General features: G+C 38.6%; 2 protein-coding genes across 4 annotated transcripts in view; both read left to right on the top strand.

The window, feature by feature from the left end:
* LOC126278195 (GMP reductase 1-like) overlaps positions 1-12,887 on the top strand; it is a 62,117-nt gene extending 49,230 nt beyond the window's left edge. For both annotated transcript variants that reach the window (XM_049978110.1, XM_049978111.1), the window contains exon 6: positions 10,292-12,887. In XM_049978110.1, the coding sequence (XP_049834067.1) occupies positions 10,292-10,490 (199 nt within the window). In that variant the 3' untranslated portion in view covers positions 10,491-12,887. The remainder of the gene's footprint in view (positions 1-10,291) is intronic.
* Positions 12,888-13,576: 689 nt separating this feature from the next.
* LOC126278193 (zinc finger protein PLAG1-like) overlaps positions 13,577-19,220 on the top strand; it is a 99,702-nt gene continuing 94,058 nt past the window's right edge. The window contains exons 1-3 of one of the 2 annotated variants that reach the window (XM_049978107.1): positions 13,577-14,178; positions 14,266-14,313; positions 14,857-15,003. In XM_049978107.1, the coding sequence (XP_049834064.1) occupies positions 14,292-14,313; positions 14,857-15,003 (169 nt within the window). In that variant the 5' untranslated portion in view covers positions 13,577-14,178; positions 14,266-14,291. The remainder of the gene's footprint in view (positions 14,179-14,265; positions 14,314-14,856; positions 15,004-19,220) is intronic. The other variant, XM_049978108.1, reaches the window with a different exon arrangement.

Raw genomic sequence — 19,220 nt, 5'->3', positions numbered from 1 at the left:
CTACTGTTTTACACCGTACGACTCCAGAGTGGATGTTAAATCTGTGGTACTTAGCTCTGAGGCTTGACCTTAGGTCTGGAAACACATTGACAAAATTATTGGCTTGCTGCAGTGCTCATTCTTGCAACCTGTTTGACACACTGAAGAGCACAAGAAGAGACAAATTGCACTACATACTTTTAAAAGTAGCCCATATCAATTAAATACTGGAAATAACTATCAACAGGTCATTTTTGAACATTTTTACATCACCCCTTCTCATCCACACCCCAACTCCTAGAGATAGTGGGGAGTCTTACTTCCACAGTATAACTATCCAAAAGTAAGTCATGTACCTACCATATTTGGTTGAAATTGCCGCAGGTGTTTGTGAGGTATTCTTCAGTGTCACGCCCTTTTCATACCCACCTAAATGGGGTGCAGGTCATTCTTAACATCACAGCACTTCTTTCCAGATAGTAAGTAAGCAGTAAACCTCCGATTCTTTAAAGAATCAAACTCTTCTATATAAAACAGCTTTGAACTTTTGATTACTTTACAAATGAGTTAATGTGTTAAATATTTGATGTTAAGCATGTAAGTGAGAAAACGTTTAGAATAGGTTTGAAATTATATGTAAAATTTGTTGCAAGTCGCTCAGTCCTCTCATCTCAAATACTGGATGAATATAGTCTAGGTACTTATATTTGTGTGTGGTGTATTATGCTTTTTGTTCATCCCCACCCCAATCCTTTAAAAAGTAGGTGGTTATTATCCCCACAGTGCTTCTATCCAGTAAGGGGTATATGTATCAGGTTTAGTTGAAATTGATTCAGTAGTTTTGATGTTGAATATACACACATACGTTTATATGACATACTAGTCTCTTTCCCTGAGAAGTAGCTTACATATGTATTCAACACAAACATTGCTCTTCCTGTCTCTGTCCATCCCTTCGTTCCCCTCATCCCCCTATCCCTGTCCATCTCCTCCTCTCCCTCCAACTCTTTTATCATCTCTTCCTCTCCCTATCTATCTTCATTTTGGCTACCTTTTTTAAAATAACAAATGTCCCATCTGTAATCAATTTCATGCCAAATCCTGCGAAGCTCGTCAGTGTTTCCCAGAAGTGGAGGAACATACTCTGTCTTAAATATAACTCCACACATGGAAGTCCACTGGGATTAAGGCAGGTGATTGTGGTGGTCTGGATATTGTTCCATCACATCCAATCCAACTCGACACATTCCTATGGGGATATGCAACAAATTCACACAGGTACTGTGGTGGTGTGCTATCTTATTGGAAAATAAATTCTTTGCCCTTATTCTGTTGTAATTAAGGCATTTTATAACATTCAAGCACATCCAGGTATGAAATACCAGTTACAGTTCACTTGGCAAAAAAGAAAGAATCATAAATCTTGTTACAGCTTACAACACAAAAAATATTTTCCTTAGGCAAGTCCCATATATCTTTGCCCATTCAGTTTACCACAGGTGTTGAGGATGGCTTCATCACTGAACACAATTTTATTAAGAAAATCATCTTCAATCTGCATTTTGTTAAACATTTCTACACAAAACTCAGCTCTTTTTTCTTTGTTGCTTTCTGTTAGAAACTTGCAACAGTTCCAGTTTGAAAGACAGACATCTCCTGTAATACCTGCCATATTTTGACATTAAGCACATTCAGTTCAAAGCTGGCACATGTCGCTCATTTATTCGGATTACAAATGTAAGAATGCCACACTACTTCAATTGCTGCATCAGATACTGTTGGCAGACCCTCACTTGGTGCCCTACGTGATACACAGCCAGTTTCAGTAAAACGATTGTACCAATTAATATCAGTTTGTCTTTGAATTAGGGCTTGTGATGTTATAAGACTCCATGTGACTTATCGAAAAACTCATTCATGCATACCGCATGGTGGGACATCGGGAACTAACAGTGAAAGGCAGGAATAAAACTTGAAGATATACTGTATTAAGAATTTCTGTAAGTTATTTATTTTTAACAATTAAAGGATACTTTTGTGCAATTAATTTATAAACACCCTGTATTATATACACTCAAACCATAACACACCTCTCTCAAAATAAATATGTAGGAAAGTTCTGGTAAAATGTAAATAATTTAGGGGTACAGGTGACCACACATCAAATAGCCGAATGTTGAGTCACTGATAGGCACACACAAGAGAAAGAATACTTGCTACTTTGGGGACACAAGGGAGGGATGGCAGATACACAGACAAGGCATGTGATGCATGGGTACTGGAGCCATTGGAGAGCACACAATGAATGCGATGTGGAGTTTGAGGGTAGTGACATGGAGGGGGAGGGGACAGGGGTTAAGAGAGATGATGCAGGTCTATTGATGATAAGATCTGGACTAAGGACCAAGGCACGCTATTCTCATTCCTCTTCAACCTCAACACCCTCAACATCCTCTCTCCCATCCACTTCATCTGGTTCTCCTCAACTCAATGTCCCATTTTCCTGGATATTGACTTCCAAATCTCTGATGGCTCCACTGCACCTCTGTCTGTATTAAACCACCAACAGTAAATACATTTTGACAGCTGGAATCCCTTCCACACCAAAAAATCACTCCCATACAACCTGGCCAGCATGGACACACATGTGTTGTGATGCAAAATCCCTTGCCCAGTATGTTAAAGGCGTCTCGAGGACTTTTACTGACAGGCACTACCAACCAAGCGTACTCCATAAACAGATTTCCCATGCCAAATCCTCACCCCCCCCCCCCCCCAGCCCCCCCACCACCCCAGACAATCAATTACAAAGGACTGCCCCCCCCCCCCCAAATCACCCTGGACTGGAACAGCTGAAACATGTCCTTCACTGGGTCTTTGATTATCTAACATCATGCACAGAAATGAGGGACATCCTAAGCAAGATCCACCACAGGTCATCTAAAGTGGAATTCCATCGCCCACCCAACATACATAATATCCTGGTCCATCCCTATCCTATTCCCACTCCCAACCCATTGCCACAGGGATCATATCCACTTGGAAGGCTGATGTACAAGACTTGTCCAATCCGCCCACCCATCAGATGTGAGGCTTCCTGTGAAACAGGCAAGTCATACACCAACTTTTCTACAATCACTGCACAGCTTTTTACATTGGTATGACAACCAACAAGCTGTCCACTAGATTGAATGGCCACTGCCAAACTGTGGCCAGGAACAAAGCAACACAATATGCTTGATTTCAATGGCTGAACCCTTGCCATTGGGATTGTCCCTTCCATCACCAACCAGTCTTTCTGAACTGTGCAGATGTGAGTAACTTACAGCACAACCTTTGCTCCCATGATCCTGCTGGCCTCAATCTCCCACTGACCCCACACCCATTGTGCACAATACAGCTCTGGCCCTGGTATCCTTGCATTACATGCCTAGCCTGTGCACCAGCCCCCCCCCCCCCCTCCCCACTTTACTAGCCAGCAAACCAGCTCCCTCCTTCCAAGCTGCTAGCTGCCAGCTTGAACCCCTCTTTCTGCCTCCCACAGATTGACTGAAAGCATGCAGACTGTTGAATTAAGAAACTCAAGGAGTATAAACAAAGAAACTTCTTCAGAATGGAAAATAATCACTACATACAGGTGTATCAGAGGGACAGAAATTTGGCCTTCTGTTGTTCTTGTTATATGTAAATGATCTGCAACCATATATCAAAGAAGCACAAATAGTTCTCTCTGCTGACAGTGCAAGTATTATAATCAGACTTTATGGACAAACTTTCGCCACTTGCATGTAAATATTTTTAAAAAAAATAAATGATTGTTTCTTAGCAAATGGGCTGTCACTGAACTTGGGTAAAACACAATAAATGCAATTATCTGCTCTACAAAGTCTTGCCACAAAATTACAAATGATACCTCAGTTTAAATAAATAAATGAATCAGAATATCCTAAATTCTTGGATGTTTATATTCAAAAAGACCCCAGCTGGAAGTAACACCCACAGATCTTTTGAAACATTTAAGTTCTGCAGTATTCACATTACAAATACTGTAATACCAGATTTTGCAGATGAAAATGTCAAAAAGTAGACATAGTATTCCTATCTTCATTCACTGATGACTTATGGCTTCATATTGTGGGGTAACTCGTCATCAAGGAAGAAAGTGATGCTCAGAAGTGTGCAATAAGGATGATATATGAGATCCACTGTAGAACCTCATGTAAACAGCTCTTTAAACAGTTGGGCATAATAACAGCAGCATGAGAGTAAATTTACTCCTATATGAAATTTATTGTCAACAATAAACCACAGTTCAAAAATGACAGTGACATTCATGAATATAATAAAATAAGAAGAAATGGCTTACACTTTTCTTTACTCAGTCTTAGAATGGTGCAGATAATAGTGAGCTAATTAAGTTAAATTCAAAGAAAAACTGAAATCATACATGCTTGACAATTCCTTCTGCACAGAAAAATTTCTGATGCGTTAAGTAAAACCAGACAAGTGCAAGTATGACTAACTTTGAGGGTTCTATACACTTACATGTTGTTCGAACCTACTGTAACGAATCTAACAGTTCGCCACAGAATTGCTTCCATGTCTTTGTTTAATTTGACTTAATGCAGATCGCAAACACTCTTTACAGTATTCAAAAATAGGTCACACTAGCATTCCATATGTGGTCTCTCCTTTACCACACTTTCCTAAAATTCTCCTAATAAACCAAAGTCAACCATTCACCTTCCCTATCACGATATTTACATACTCGTTCCGTTTCATATCGCTTTGTAATATGATGGCAAGGTATTTAAATGACATGATTGTGTCAAGCAGGACACTACTAACGCTGTGTCCGAACATTTTTCTACATTTAGAGCTAGCTTCTGTTCATCACACCAACTAGAAATTTTGTCTGTCATCTTGTATATGCATACAATTGCTCAAGCTGGACACCTTCCTGTACACCACAGCATCATCAGTGAACTGCAGATTGCTGCACACCCTGTCTGCCACACCTTTAATACACTGGGTGGTTATAATTAAACTTTCCCTATTTAACACATTATAGCATGGAAACTAATTACTGTACAATTACCAACTTGGTAGCATTAATGTCAAGGACATTGGGAAGAGAAATAATGAAGAATCAATTCAGCTGAAACATTTCTAATGTGCTGCTATGGTACATCATACCATTGCATACTGGTATCATTACTGCCATAAATGGGGCTCAATATGGTGCCCATCAGTGTCCAGAAGAGTCTGAAAGCATAGGATTGCATTCTGCACAGCAGAACGAAGCCTGTCCATGGGTATGTTGACTACCTCTCTTAATATGCTGCACTACAGATCAGCATGTGTTAATGTTCACTGGTAGACCCTGTCCTTCAGGTAGCTCCACAACCAGAAATCACAGGGAGTGGGATCAGATGATTGTGCTGGCTAAGCATTTGGAAATGCTCTGCTGATAGTTTGATTGTTTCCAAATGTGTTTTGGAGAAGCAGGTGAACTTCACGAGTGATACACGGTGAGCCCCATCTTGCATGAAAACCGTTGAGTTCAGTGTATCCCTCTCCTGTAGGGCAGGTATGACGTACTGGCGAAGCATGTTGCAGTAACGCTGGCCAGTTGAACTGCATGTCTTTGGTCCTTGAACACCAACCTTTTCACGAAAGAATGGGCCAGTGATGAATGTAGCTGTGAAGCCACACCATACGGTAACACGATCGCCATACAGAGGAACTTCAGGCATAGTGACTGGACTGAAGATTACCACACTTGGAAATTCTGTGTGTTCAACTCACCCATCAGAGAAAAATAAGCCTAATCTGCTCTTAGAATGGTCCAGGGCCAGTCCTTGCGAGAAAGTGGAGAGCGAAGTCAACAGGTCGCTGTGTGTCCTGTGGTGCAAGTTGCTATACAATATTGATCTTGTATGGATACCATTTGAGAGTAGTTTGAAGCAGCTTCCGTACAGTGGACCATGGGGTCTGGAACTGTTGTGACACAGCTCATGCACTGCCTGACGATTGGGAATTGCACGCAGCATTGTGTGCAATTTTGTCAAACAGAGGTCAGCCTGTTCGCAGAATGATGCCTAGTTCTTCAGTTCATTTGAACTACTTCATACTTCATCATGCTCCACACAGGAGGTGGGAAAAGAGGATCTTATTGTAATCCTTTCAGCCAGCGATATTCTTGAAGTACAGCTGCAGCATTACCATTGATTTCATTATACAGCTTCACCAATAATGCCCTGCTCCTTTTTTTCCAAGCTCAGGTTGACACAACAACAAATGCACTGCGACTGGGGTCAGGTGTGTGAGACTATGAATCACGATGAGTGATCACGGCACCTGGTGTCCATTGTTGGAGCTGGATGGTGGTGCTGAAATGCATGGAAATCATGCACCCCATACTCTAGACATTAATGCTACCAAGTTTGGTATTTGTACAGTAATTAGTTTCCATCAGATAGGGAAAGTTTAATTATAACCACCTGGTGTATAGAAAATAATAGCTGTCTTGTTGCACTTCCCTGGGGCACTCCAATGATACCCTTGTCTCTGATGAACACGCGCCATTGAGGACAACATTCTGGGTTCTATTATTTAAGAACTATTTGAGTCACTCAAATTTCTGGGAGCGGTATTCCTTATGCTCATACCTTGATTAAGTCTGTAGTGGAGTACCATGTCAAATGCTTCTCGGAAATCTAGAAATTGGAATATGCCTGTTGCCCCCCCCTCCTCATCCACAGTTCGCAGTACACCATGTGAGAAAAGAGCAAACTGTTTCACATGAGCGATGTTTTATACATCTGCACTGATACAGGGACATACACTTTATGGTCTCTAGGAAATTTATTATATTCAAATGCAGAATATGTTTTAGAATTCTGCAGCAACTGATGTGAAGGACATTGGTCTGTAATTTTGCAGGTCCATTCTTTTACCCTTCTTATATATAGGAGTCACCTGCACTATTTTCCAGTTGCACAGGACTTCATGCTGGCAAGAGATTTGTGATAAATGCAAGATAAGTAAAGGGCAAAAAACTGTAGACTATTACCTATAAATCCTAACTGGGATTCCATCCGGACCAGGCAACTTGTTTCTGTTCAACATTTTCAGTTGTTTCTTTACACCACGGATGCCTATTACTGTGTCATCCATATGGGACTCTGTGTGATGGTCAAATGGTGGTATGCTTGTATAATTCACCTGTGTGAATGATTTCTTGAACGTGTTAATTTAAAATTTTGGCTTTTGTTTTGCTTTCCTAAATAGCCACACAAGACTGGTCAATGTGAAACTGGATGGGAACCTTAGATCCGCTAATCGATTTTCATGGCTTCAAGGCCAGATCTTTCGCTAAGGTATGACGGTGGTATGGCAGGCTTCACGCATAGATCTTTCCACGTACATACAAATCTCTACCAACTTTTCCCTGTCATTTGGGTGTTTTCTTTTGAACCATGAGTGAAAAAGCCTTTGCTTTCTCAGCATTTTCCAAATTACCTTGCTGAACCATGTTGGGTCTCTTCTGTCCTTTATCTAAATTAGCATGTACTTGTCTAGAGAACAGATTTCCAATTGGTTTAAATTGTGCCCGCAATTCCTCTGTGTCCCTCGTACTGTAACTAAATGATTGCAATTCATTGCCTAAGTGAGATGCTAACAGTTAATTATCTGCTGTTTCTAGTAGAAATACTCTCCTAGCCTTCGTGATTGATTTATTAATTTTCATAACCATAGTTCAATGATATGATCACTAATCTCCGTCTCTGTACTGAAGCTGTTGATAAACTCCAGCCTGTTTGTAGCTACAAAGTGTAAAATATTTCCATTGTGTGTGGGGTGCCAAACTAGCCACTCAAGACAGATTTTGGAAAACATGTCGAAAAGTACTTCGCAAGACTGTCTGCCTGCTCCCCCTGCAATGAATCCCTGGACATCCCAGTCTATACTCATTAGGTTAAAATCGCCTCCAACTAGTACTGAATGACCTGGGAATTTACACAGTACTGACAGTAGATTTTCTTTGAATGGCTCATAGAACTGTCACAGCAGAGTCGAATGGCCAGTAAAAAGTTCAACGATTAACTTGGTTTCACCTACGCCTGTTATGAATGATGGGGTAACTTCACTGTCACACTCAGTTTCAACCTCCATTAGTGACAATATTTTTGTCAACTGCATTGGACACTCCCTCTCCTATGACATCTAATTGGTCTTTCTGATAAACATTCCAGGATTCACTAAATATCTCAGAGCTTTCTACTTTGGGTTTTAGCCAGCTCTTAGTCCCAAGAATAATTAAAACGTGAGAACTTTCCTGGAGGGCAGTAAACTTGGGAACTTCATTACAAATACTTCAACAACTTACTGATCAAATTTTGATAGTTGAAGTGTCTTTACTCTGAACGTGATCTGATTTCCCTGTCTGCGTATAAAATGGTGAGTGTTCATCAGAGTACCTCAAACTACTGCCTAGCCCAAAAAACCACGTGTGAACTCCACAAGTACTCAGCAACCAGAGCAGCTGCTTCCTGTGTGTAGTGCACCCCTGACCTGAGAAGGGCAGCCTTATAATTCCCCATCTGATAACGCAGGTCTAGAAGGTTGCGTTATGACCGTCAGAGTTGACAAAGCCTTTGTTTGAGACCCTCCACTCGGCTCCATACCGAAGGACCCCAATCAGCTCTGGGAACAATGCTGTAAATTGCAAGCTCTGCTTGCATCCCACACGTGACGCCAGCAGCTGTCACCATCTCCATCTACGAACTGACAGTAGCCTCAGAACCCATGTGACATGAGTCATTGGTGCCAATATGAGCCACAACTTACAGATGACTGTGCCTGCTCAGATCCTGCTTAAGTAATGGCCACATGTTCACTTATAGGGCAAACAGGTAAAGCCAGACGTCCAGCCTCCACCTCAAGTGACACAAATGTGTTACCACCCAGCACCTACTACCCACCACTCACCCTGTTGTGGGGGCAGATCCACTGCACTAGGTACAGCAGAAGGTGCCTCAGCAGCAGAGCCCAAAGCTACCAAAGTTTTCAGTCCTATTTATGTGTCAACCAACGACTCAATGCCTTTAATGTTCTGTGAGTTGTAACCTTAACTTCTAAATTAAATACAGAGAGTATCTGATATAGACAAAAAGAAACAATGAATAGGATGTATTTTATTTTCGTTTGCAACCTAAGCTTTGTCTCAGGAATGATCCCTGGCTCTGAAGACTTCCTTAATATTTTATAGTTAATACTTTACTCTTTGCAAGGTACACATTAAGATGAGACTATTTTTATCATACAAAATGGTAGCTGAAACATTTCTGGCAGACCTTCATCTTTTATGACAAGGGGGCCAACAGTTTCCAGTCACTGCTTGTGATTGGTGTTTTGTTTTTGACATGTACAGTAAACCTACAATGCACTTACCAGTAACAAATCGAGGCCTGAAATCAGTTTGATTCTTTTCAGATAGATTCGGCAATCTCTGATAAACCTTGACTTTGCGAAGTTTCTTTTATTATATCCTCTGTGCCAATTATTTCTTGTCTGTTACAGAAATTATTTCTGTGTTGATGAGTCATCCTGCAGCGAGGATCCTGAGTGTAACTTCTCTGCTCAATCCATTAATACTCTCATACCTTCCAACCTTCACCTCTCATTTTTCTGATGTAGTAACTTCATTTGTGAAGATGCTGCCACCTCCCCCTCCCCCCCCCCCCCCCCAGGTTGCAAGTATTTGAAAAAGTCATATTTCCAATATGACACTTTTCAAATACTTGTGAGCTGTGGGGCACGACCTTCAGAAAATATTAAAGTTTTGTGTATGGCTGGAGCAGCTCCATAGAACAACTGTATGAGAGTATTTCAGAAAATATATTGAGATTTACCTAGCCAAGTCAAACCTGCCACCATAATATTTCAGTGGACAAAACTGTTATTGGTAAAATGCATCAGAAGTGTGAAATTTAATGAGGAGTGCCTGTACCTTAACATAAGATGTTCATTTGCACTGATCAAGATAAGATACTTGTTGTGAATAAGGAATCATTTACCAACAGCTCTTGGCATTTGGAGCCCCCCCCCCCCCCCTCCTTCTCTCGCTCTCTCTCTCTCTCTCTCTCTCTCTCTCTCTCTCTCTCTCTCTGGCCCAGCCCCCCTCCAGAGGAAATTTTGTTTCTGAAAGATTGGTGTGTGTATGTGGATGGAGGGGGAGGGGCAGAGCTACATTTTTATTTTGGAGTGTTGTGTCAGATTCTAAAATTATTCACTGCTTTACTTGCAGAGCATCTGAAGGAAAAACAGTGGAAGTGCCATACCGAGGAGATGTGGAGTCAACGGTCTTAGACATACTGGGTGGCTTGCGTTCTGCTTGTACCTACACAGGTGCTGCTAAACTAAAGGAATTGCCTCGTCGAGCAACTTTTATTCGTTGCACACAGCAAGTAAATCAAGTGTATGATGGTGTAACTAAGGGTGACTAATGTTCCTGAAAATTAGGTCTAAATTTTCATTCCATTGACACACAATTTGTGCCTCTGCTTCTTTGTATGATACTGCTTGTGAAGCACCCTTCACTAAAACACTAAGAGAGACAGAGACCACCTCTCATTTGTCTCCCATAATCACTCGAACTAAGCACAATTTGCTTAGCAATTATTTATCTTAGAAGAATAAAATTCTACAAATACTTACGTTTGCAGGATTTCTCTATGAAAAATATAGATATTGATTAACTTTAATTAATCAACTATGATGTCTCATCTAAACGTATTAAAATTTTACCCTTGTTGAAGATAGTCTGATGTAGAAACCAAAAAAATACTTGAACATTTTCAGTCAGTTAATACAATTTTGGTTGAATTATCATTGGTCTCCACTGCTTACCTTCCTCAATTAGACTCAACTCTGTTAATAATAATAATAGAACTGTAAATTCTTAATTAGCAAAGTACTTAAAGTACAGCTTCAAATGCCTCTTCAATCTGCATATCCAGGTGCAGGAACTATTCAATTTATTTTCTGTCACCCTTTTGCTGTGTTAATGTTAGGGCTGCAGTTCAGCAGGCAGATGAGGGTTGAAGGGGTATGTCGAGTGGAGTGGGTAAATGGAAGTGTAAATCTGAGGTATACCCAATGGTGAAATGACAACTGTTTTTGTGATGCACCCTTTATGTAGTAGACTACATACAAATGAAGTATATTCAAAGATCCGACTATTGTTTCAGTTTTATTTATTTATTTATTTATTTGTGGAGGAAGTCCTTGCAGTATAACAACTCAAGACAATAAAGGACAGTTTACAACATTTCAACTCAGCTCAGAACCATCACTTGTAAGAGAGCTTACAGACACTAATCTATTTTGCATTTATGACAGTGTTTATCTGTATGCAGATTTGCTTAAGCCTTTTTATTGTAATATTCCTTCTGCACTATTTATTCTCCAAATACCTTTGGCCAAAAAAAGAAATTAATGTAAGATATTGCTCATTTTCATTGTTATTGAACCTGAGTACACGTACCATTCTTCGAGGATTTTAGTGTACGTTAAACTTCCAAAAATGTCTTATTTTTTGTCATGAGTCTCAAAATTTGTGTCTTACATAGCAACGCAACTCTGTAAGTACCTTTTATAAATCATCTACAGTTGCCAACATGCAGATTGTAGGTTCTGCACATTGTGATAGATGCTTCATTACCAGTATAAATAAGCATAACATATGGCAGACATTATCAATGTTTTTAAATTACACTCCTTATGCATAATAATACTTAAAAATCTAGTCAATACTACTAAATACCACCTGTCCTCTTCGCATTGGCTCATACTTGATCAAATATTACAAGTTCACCACCTGACTTATTGCAAATACAAATGCTCTTCTCTCAAACTGTTAGTGTTCTCCCTTCATTCAGTAGCACATTGTTTGAATGATGATACAGTTTGCCAGCCTTTGCATTTGAATTTTACGGATTAATAGTTAAATGCTTTAAGATGACCCATAAAAAATACAAACATAGATGTTTCATTCGTCAAATTAGAATGCTGAGCTTGTCCAAATACGAGATTAATCTGTTGTACATAAGCGTTTCACTAATTATTTGGTAAAAGTTTCATATTGGACATCCCCTCCCCCCCCCCCCCCCCCCAAAGCGTATTTCAGTAGGACACAAATATTAATATTAGGCTTTGTTACAGGACAATTTGTTACCACAACCAGATTTTACTGATTTCACATTCACTGGCTTTGCCAACTCACAACCAAATAATCAACTTCCAACCTAACCTAGACCGTATGCTAAATTACAGATCAGTCTGTTTTTTGGGTGGGGGTGAGTTCCAATAATAAATTATTTGCGTCTTAGCTTGTTTTATATCTAACCGTGCTGACAGTTTCCTTACAAGTATACAGACACAATGCACAACATTAGTGGATAGGACCCAATATAAAATGTACAACTTTCACAATACTGCTCAAGTTGGTGTGCCTCAATGGTACAGAAGATAGGCGCAGGTATTTTCTGTACCAACTTCATCAAGCACCCAGACCAGGGCAACAAGAAGTGTTTAAAAACTTTCCATGCATATAAATAGAATTAAAAACAAAATAGAATGTTCTTGTATTTCCAAAGAAATAAAGCAACCCTGCAGCATCATATTAAACAATTTTGCATAGCTATATTTCAGTTAGCAAGACAATACTTTATATCACTGGCTACCAATAGCACGCTGTCAATAACATTGTATCAACTTATAGCTGAAAAGACAGTTATATTTAATTACATGTGAGTTGATTATCTGTTTCAAAAATGTTGTCATGTTTTTGATTATCAGTAATGTGACTTGTAGTAAAACTAATAAAAACACCCTGCTGCACATTTGCTGTTGTCAAATATGTAATGTACCTTCAAAATTATGAGTTATGTTCTGACACTTCTTAAAATTTGTGTAGTTTTGTGATTTTATTTATATTTAATGTAAAAAAATGGTGATCCTGTCAAAACTTGTAATTGATTTAATAGGGATTCTAAAGTTAAATTATTTTGAAGAGAGCACACTTTAGTTCATGATGTATGTTTACTGCGCATCAGGACATTAAAACATACTGTGCTCAAATATAGTAAACGAAATAATACTTAGTTTCCATGAAAATGCAAGATATAGTATTAAGATCAAAAAGGCTGTGATTTAAACGCACTATTATACAAGAGGAATCACATATAAACAACTGTATTTTGCAATTAACTTTTATTGTTTATAAATATTTATATGCCTAAAATTTATTGTTGCTTAATAGAAAATTTTATTTTGAATAAACCTGTTGACTTTAACTGTGTACTCATTTTCAAAAATCCTGTATGCACCAACCTATCGTCTCCTGTCTCAAAAGTACATTAGAAATGCAATTCTAGATTCCACTACGATTTATCAGTAATGGCAGATTAACTTTCAAAACAAAAGTACCGAAAATTAATCTGAGATCCGGTAGAAAGAATTCGAAGCGTTACTCCGACCGAAATTCGGATACTCAATAAGTTGCAGCAACTCAGCTGATTGCCATTTTTGGAACTACTGCCACCTGTTGGCGAAATGGGTGCCGTCACACGAAACAGTCCTTGGCCATCGGTTCGCGCTCAATTTTACCCATGATTCACCATTCAAAATATGTCTACCACATGCATTGTCTGTGGAACGATATTGCGTATTTCGGAACGAATTTTAGGAAATGCGAAAAATTAAAACTACGTCTGCTGTACCTGTAATTGTAAATTATTTTTAGAACTAATTTTAAATAAACTTACAATAATTTGAAAACATGTCCGTGTAAGTTATGACATTTCAAGTTGAGCAAAATTTGTCTGAGCTCACGTGCAGAGATTACGACGCAACAAAAACAAATTTAAAGGGAAAGCATCAAAATTTAAAGTGCTTGAAGAATGTAGTGCGAGTGCTTGGCGTTATAACAATTAAGACTAAATGACGACGTTGCCTCTAAAAACTATAGTTCTGACAATTTTTGTTGTTGTGCGAACTTTTTATTTTGACATTTCAATGGCATTGAATAAAATCAGAGAGAGGAGTGTTATTTTCGCGAATATCCCCCGATTTTCGTTGTGACAGTTTGATAAAAGATATAGGAAGAGACAGTAACCTTGATTACATTTCAAGGTTAGAGTTGTATTTGGTATTTTAAATATCTAGCAGCTGTGTTGCTGTATTTTGTTCTAGATATCAAATGATGACCTACATTTGCAGATGCTGCCTACCAAGTTCCTTATGACATGTTTGATGACTCCAACTTATGTGAGTGATAAGACTGTTGAGTATAAGAAGGTTTCTAAAGTAAAAGTACTTATTAAGTGTTTAAGACTTACGTGTTAAAGAACTTGGACATTAATTTTAACTGGATATTTGCAGTTGACATGAATTGTTCTTTGGCCTTGACTTCGTTTTTAATTTGCTGGACAATTCGCCTCAGTTTATTAACTTTGCCTTTTTAAACATTGCAACTAGTCAAAAGAACCCCTTCCTAAGTAGGTAAAAATTTAATTAAACCATTTTAAGCGGAAAATAATAGGAGCCTTTGTTCCAGTATCAACCACAATTTATAACAGAATTGCTTAATTATTCCACAAAAAGATATTGTTTTTGCTGCAGTGAATGAAATAATAATGCACCACAGTAACTTAGTGTTGATTTAAACATATTTCTTGTATCAGTGCTGAAAACTGGTTGTTGTAGTATATAAAATTTTTTATAATTTTCCTCTTGAGAGCTTTATTCCAGAGAAAATAAGCGTTCCATTACCAGATGATAAGAATTATTGCTAAACCTTTATAATTTCAGGGTGTGAAGATTGTGAGCATAGTAATACTGGTGAATGTAATCAACACGGACCACTTATTATTATTCCTGACTCGTCCATTATTAGCAGAGCAAGACAGTCATTGCCATCAGCATTAGAGCTTAGGAGGAATCGTGATACAAAGCACGGTAAACAAAAAATTCATATGTTCTAATTTTGAAACTGTCCATATTCATAATTTTTTCTTTCTTTATTATTTTTTTATTATTTAAAGGCATTTTATGAAGCCCATCGTAACTGCTGCTACAGTATCATCATTTCGGCAGAAAGAGTGAGTTTACAGATGAGCTAGCTTTATCAGATGCTGCCTTAGCAAATTTCTGCTTAGACATTTAGCTACTCCAGAAATATTGATTTACAGTGTGCCCACAAAAAGTCCTCATTTTTGTCGTAATCTGAGACAATTTGAAGAACACCATTATAGTCTTTGTTCAATGACAAACTAATGTGTGGTTTGCTATATCACCTTTCATGCTAAATATTGCTTGTGGTGGAAAATTATTTTTCATTGATCTGTAACGTGTCAGATAAGATAACTTAATAAATGCCATCACAAGTGGAAGATTATATGATTGCACCAGTACAACTGTATGCCAAACTGGATTTTACCTTTTCTTTCATTCCATCTCTGTCCCTATCAATAAAAGTGCTGTCATTTCTGAAAAACTTCAAAAATGCAGATGTACTGCACTTCAGGTAGATTCCTTAGTTGTATTAATTGCACACTGTACACACATGATTTCACACATTTCAGTAGGAAGAAAGGTATGAGCATGTGTGAAAACAAACTTCCTGGCATAAGATTTGTGTGCCCTGTATTGAAAATAACTACTGAACTTGTAATATAATCATTTTATCTAATTTGGCAGCCTTAAGGTTAGACTGTTAAATGTTTAGATGAATTCACACTTTGTGGTTGATGAATTGTATGTGCTAAACATAGTAGATGGTTGGTACTTGAAAGAGGGCACGAACTGATTCATATCCCCTGTTACAATTAAGTGTCTTTTAATATTTCAAAGCTTCCTGTTTTCTTCATTGCTACAAAAACTCTTACATTATCTTAAAAGGCCTACTTTTTGTCGCCGTCTTTGTTACTCTGTCATTCTATTCATTCATTCATTCCCATACCTTCTCTTTCATCTACTTAACAATACAATCAATATCACCACAGTTAACAGCCAAACCTTCATTGCTTTGTTTAATGTTCACAATTTCAAACCCAAATTTGAATTTATTCATCATTTTGTATTTCATGTATTCTGTTAGTAAATAGATTATGCTTCAGGCTTTCATAATTAAAGTCAAATAATTATTATGAAACATTCCATCATTACTTGGAGGAACATGGATATGTTACAAAAACTTAAGCACACTTAAGTTTTTTGCAGTTTGATAATGATATAATGAACCACTTTATCATCTTGCAAATGTGTCCATTCACAATTATGAAGTGACAATTAACTTCTGTAAAATTTATTTGGGTAATATGACAGTACTTCCAAATCTAATTCAGATTATGTTAATTTGTAGCTACATCATGTCCAGTTTTAGTTTATCAGTTAGATGTGTCAGTTGTATATGTTGACTTCATAGGTAGGGTCTTTTCATTTGTGGAATGAAAGAGCTGTATTATTGCTGTAGCATTTTCAGATTTAAGTATTGATTGTATTACATTTGTTGGTCCATCTGTAGTGTACAGTACAAGTTGTACAAGTGATTGTGATTTTTATTGATCCTGTAAATAATGTTTTGTACAGCTATGTACTTAGGGCACATCAATCTACTTCTACATATTCGTCTATACCCTGCAAACTACTGGGAAGTGCAAGGCAGGGAGTACATCCCATTATACCAGTCATTAGCATTTCTTCCCATCCCATTCACACATGGGACGTAGGAAGAATAATTTCTTTAAATGCCTTTTTTGTAGAATGGGTTGCATGAGTGATTTGTAATCAATCCGCTTTGTAGAGTGACTGCATTTCACCAATAAACCAAAGTTTACCACCTACTTTACCTATGACTTGAGCCTACATGACAATTCCATTTCATATTCCTACAAAGTGTTACACCCTAGTATATGTATGAGGTGGCCAATTCCAGCTATGATTCATTGATATTATAGTCATAGGATACCATGCTTTTTCGTTTTGTGGAGTGCACAGTTTTCTATTTCTAAATATTTGAAGCAAGTTGCCAATCTTTGCACCACTTTGAAATTTATTGATGTTTTATAGAATATTTATGCAGCTTCTTTCAGGCAGTACTTTATTATAGATAGCTGCATCATCTGCAAAATGTCTGAGGTTACTATTGATATTATCTGCAGCATCATTAATATTCGACATAAACAGCAAGGGTCCCAAGATTTCCCTTCTACCCTGTCGTATGACGACTTTCCATTCAAAATAATGGTCCTCCCTACCCAAAAGATACTCGATCCACTCAAAAACTTTGCTTGATACATCATATGATAGTACTTCTGACAAGAAGTGTAGATGTGGTACTGACTGAAATGCTTTTCAGAAATCAATAAATACTGCATATACCTGACTATCTTGATCTATAGCCTTCATTATGTCATGTGAGAAAAATGTCGGTTACACTTTGCGTGCTCAATGTTCTAGGAATCCATGCTACATTATATGATCAAAAGTATCCGGACACCCCAGAAACGTAAGTTTTTCATATTGGTTTCATTATGCTGCCACCTACTGCCAGATACTCCGTATCAGCGACCTCAGTTGTCATTAGACTTTGTGAGGTAAAGCAGAATAGGGCACTTTGCCGAACTTAAAGATTTTTTGTGTGGTCAGGTGATTTGTCATACGTCTGTATGTGAGATTTTCACTTTCCTAAACATCCCTAGGGCCACTGTTTCTGATGTGATAGTGAAATGTGGTACTGATGTGGAAATGTGAAGGGACACATACAGCACAAAAGTGTACAGTCCGACCTTGTCTGTTGGTTGACAGAGATCGCTGACAGTTGAAGAGGTTCGTAATGTGTAATAGGCAGACATCTATCCAGACCGTCACACAGGAATTTCAAACTGCATCAGGATCCACTGCAAATACTATGACAGTTAGGCGGGAGGTGAGAAAACTTGGATTTCATGGCCAAGCAGCTGTTCATAAGCCACACATCACACCGGTAAATGCCAAATGATGCCTTGCTTAGTGTAAGGAATGTAAACATTGAATGATTGAACAGTGGAAAAATGTTGTGTGGAGTGACGAATCACAGCACACAATGTGGTGATCCGATGGCAGGGTTTGGGTATGGTGAATGCCTGGTGAACATCATCTGCCAGCTTGTGTAGTGACAACAGTAAAATTCGGTGGTGGTGGTGTTTTGGTGTGGTCATGTTTTTCATGGAGGGGGCTTGCACCCATCATTGTTTTGCATGACATTATCACAGCACAGGCCTACATTGATGTTTTAAGCACATTCTTGCTCCTCACAGTTGAAGAGCAATTCGGGGATGGTGATTGCATCCTTCAAGACGTTCGAGCACCTGTTCACAATGCACGGCCTGTGGCAGAGTGCTTTCGCAACTATAACATCCCTGTAATGGACTGGCCTGCACAGAGTCCTGACCTGAATCCTACAGAACACCTTTTGGATGTTTTGGAATGCCAACTTCATGCCAGACCTCGCCAACCAACATCAATACCTCTCCTCACTTCAGTGCTCCCTGAAGAATGGGCTGCCATTTGGCAAGAAACCTTCCAGCATTAGATTGAACATTTGCCTGCGAGAGTGGAAACTGTCATCAAGGCTAAGGGTGAGCCAACACCATAGTGAATTTCAGCATTACTGTTGGAGGGTGCCATGAACTTGTGCATCATTTTCAGCCAGATGACCGGATACTTTTGATAACGTAGTGTAGTTAGCACAGAAGAGATCATTCTGTTCAAGATAATGCATTGTGTAACTTCGTGGCCCATTGTGGATTCACATTATGTTTGAGCTCAGAATATTTTGTAAGATTCTATAACAATTCAGAGTCAAGCATAGTGGGCAGTAGTTTGGTTGGTTGCTTCTACCAACCTTGTAAAAGCATGTGACCTGTGCATTCTTCCACGTACTGGGCACAGTTTCGTGTTCGATGATCTACATTGGATTATAGTTAGAAGAGGAGCTAATCCAGCTGCAAATTCAGTATAAAAACTGTTAGGGACTCCATCGGGCCCAGGAGCTTTGTTCATTTGTCACAATTTCAGCTGTTCCTGAAAGCAACGGACATTAACACACATTTCACTTGTATTTTCATTGGTACAAGGATTAAATGGGCAATTTTTATAGATTTTCCTTTGTAAAGGAAATTTGAAAATGGAGT

Source organism: Schistocerca gregaria, chromosome 6 (genome assembly GCF_023897955.1).
Source record: "Schistocerca gregaria isolate iqSchGreg1 chromosome 6, iqSchGreg1.2, whole genome shotgun sequence".
Taxonomy (NCBI): Eukaryota; Metazoa; Arthropoda; class Insecta; order Orthoptera; family Acrididae; genus Schistocerca; species Schistocerca gregaria.
The sequence above is the reverse complement of the archived record's forward strand: the minus strand, read 5'-3'. Positions and strand labels throughout refer to the sequence as shown.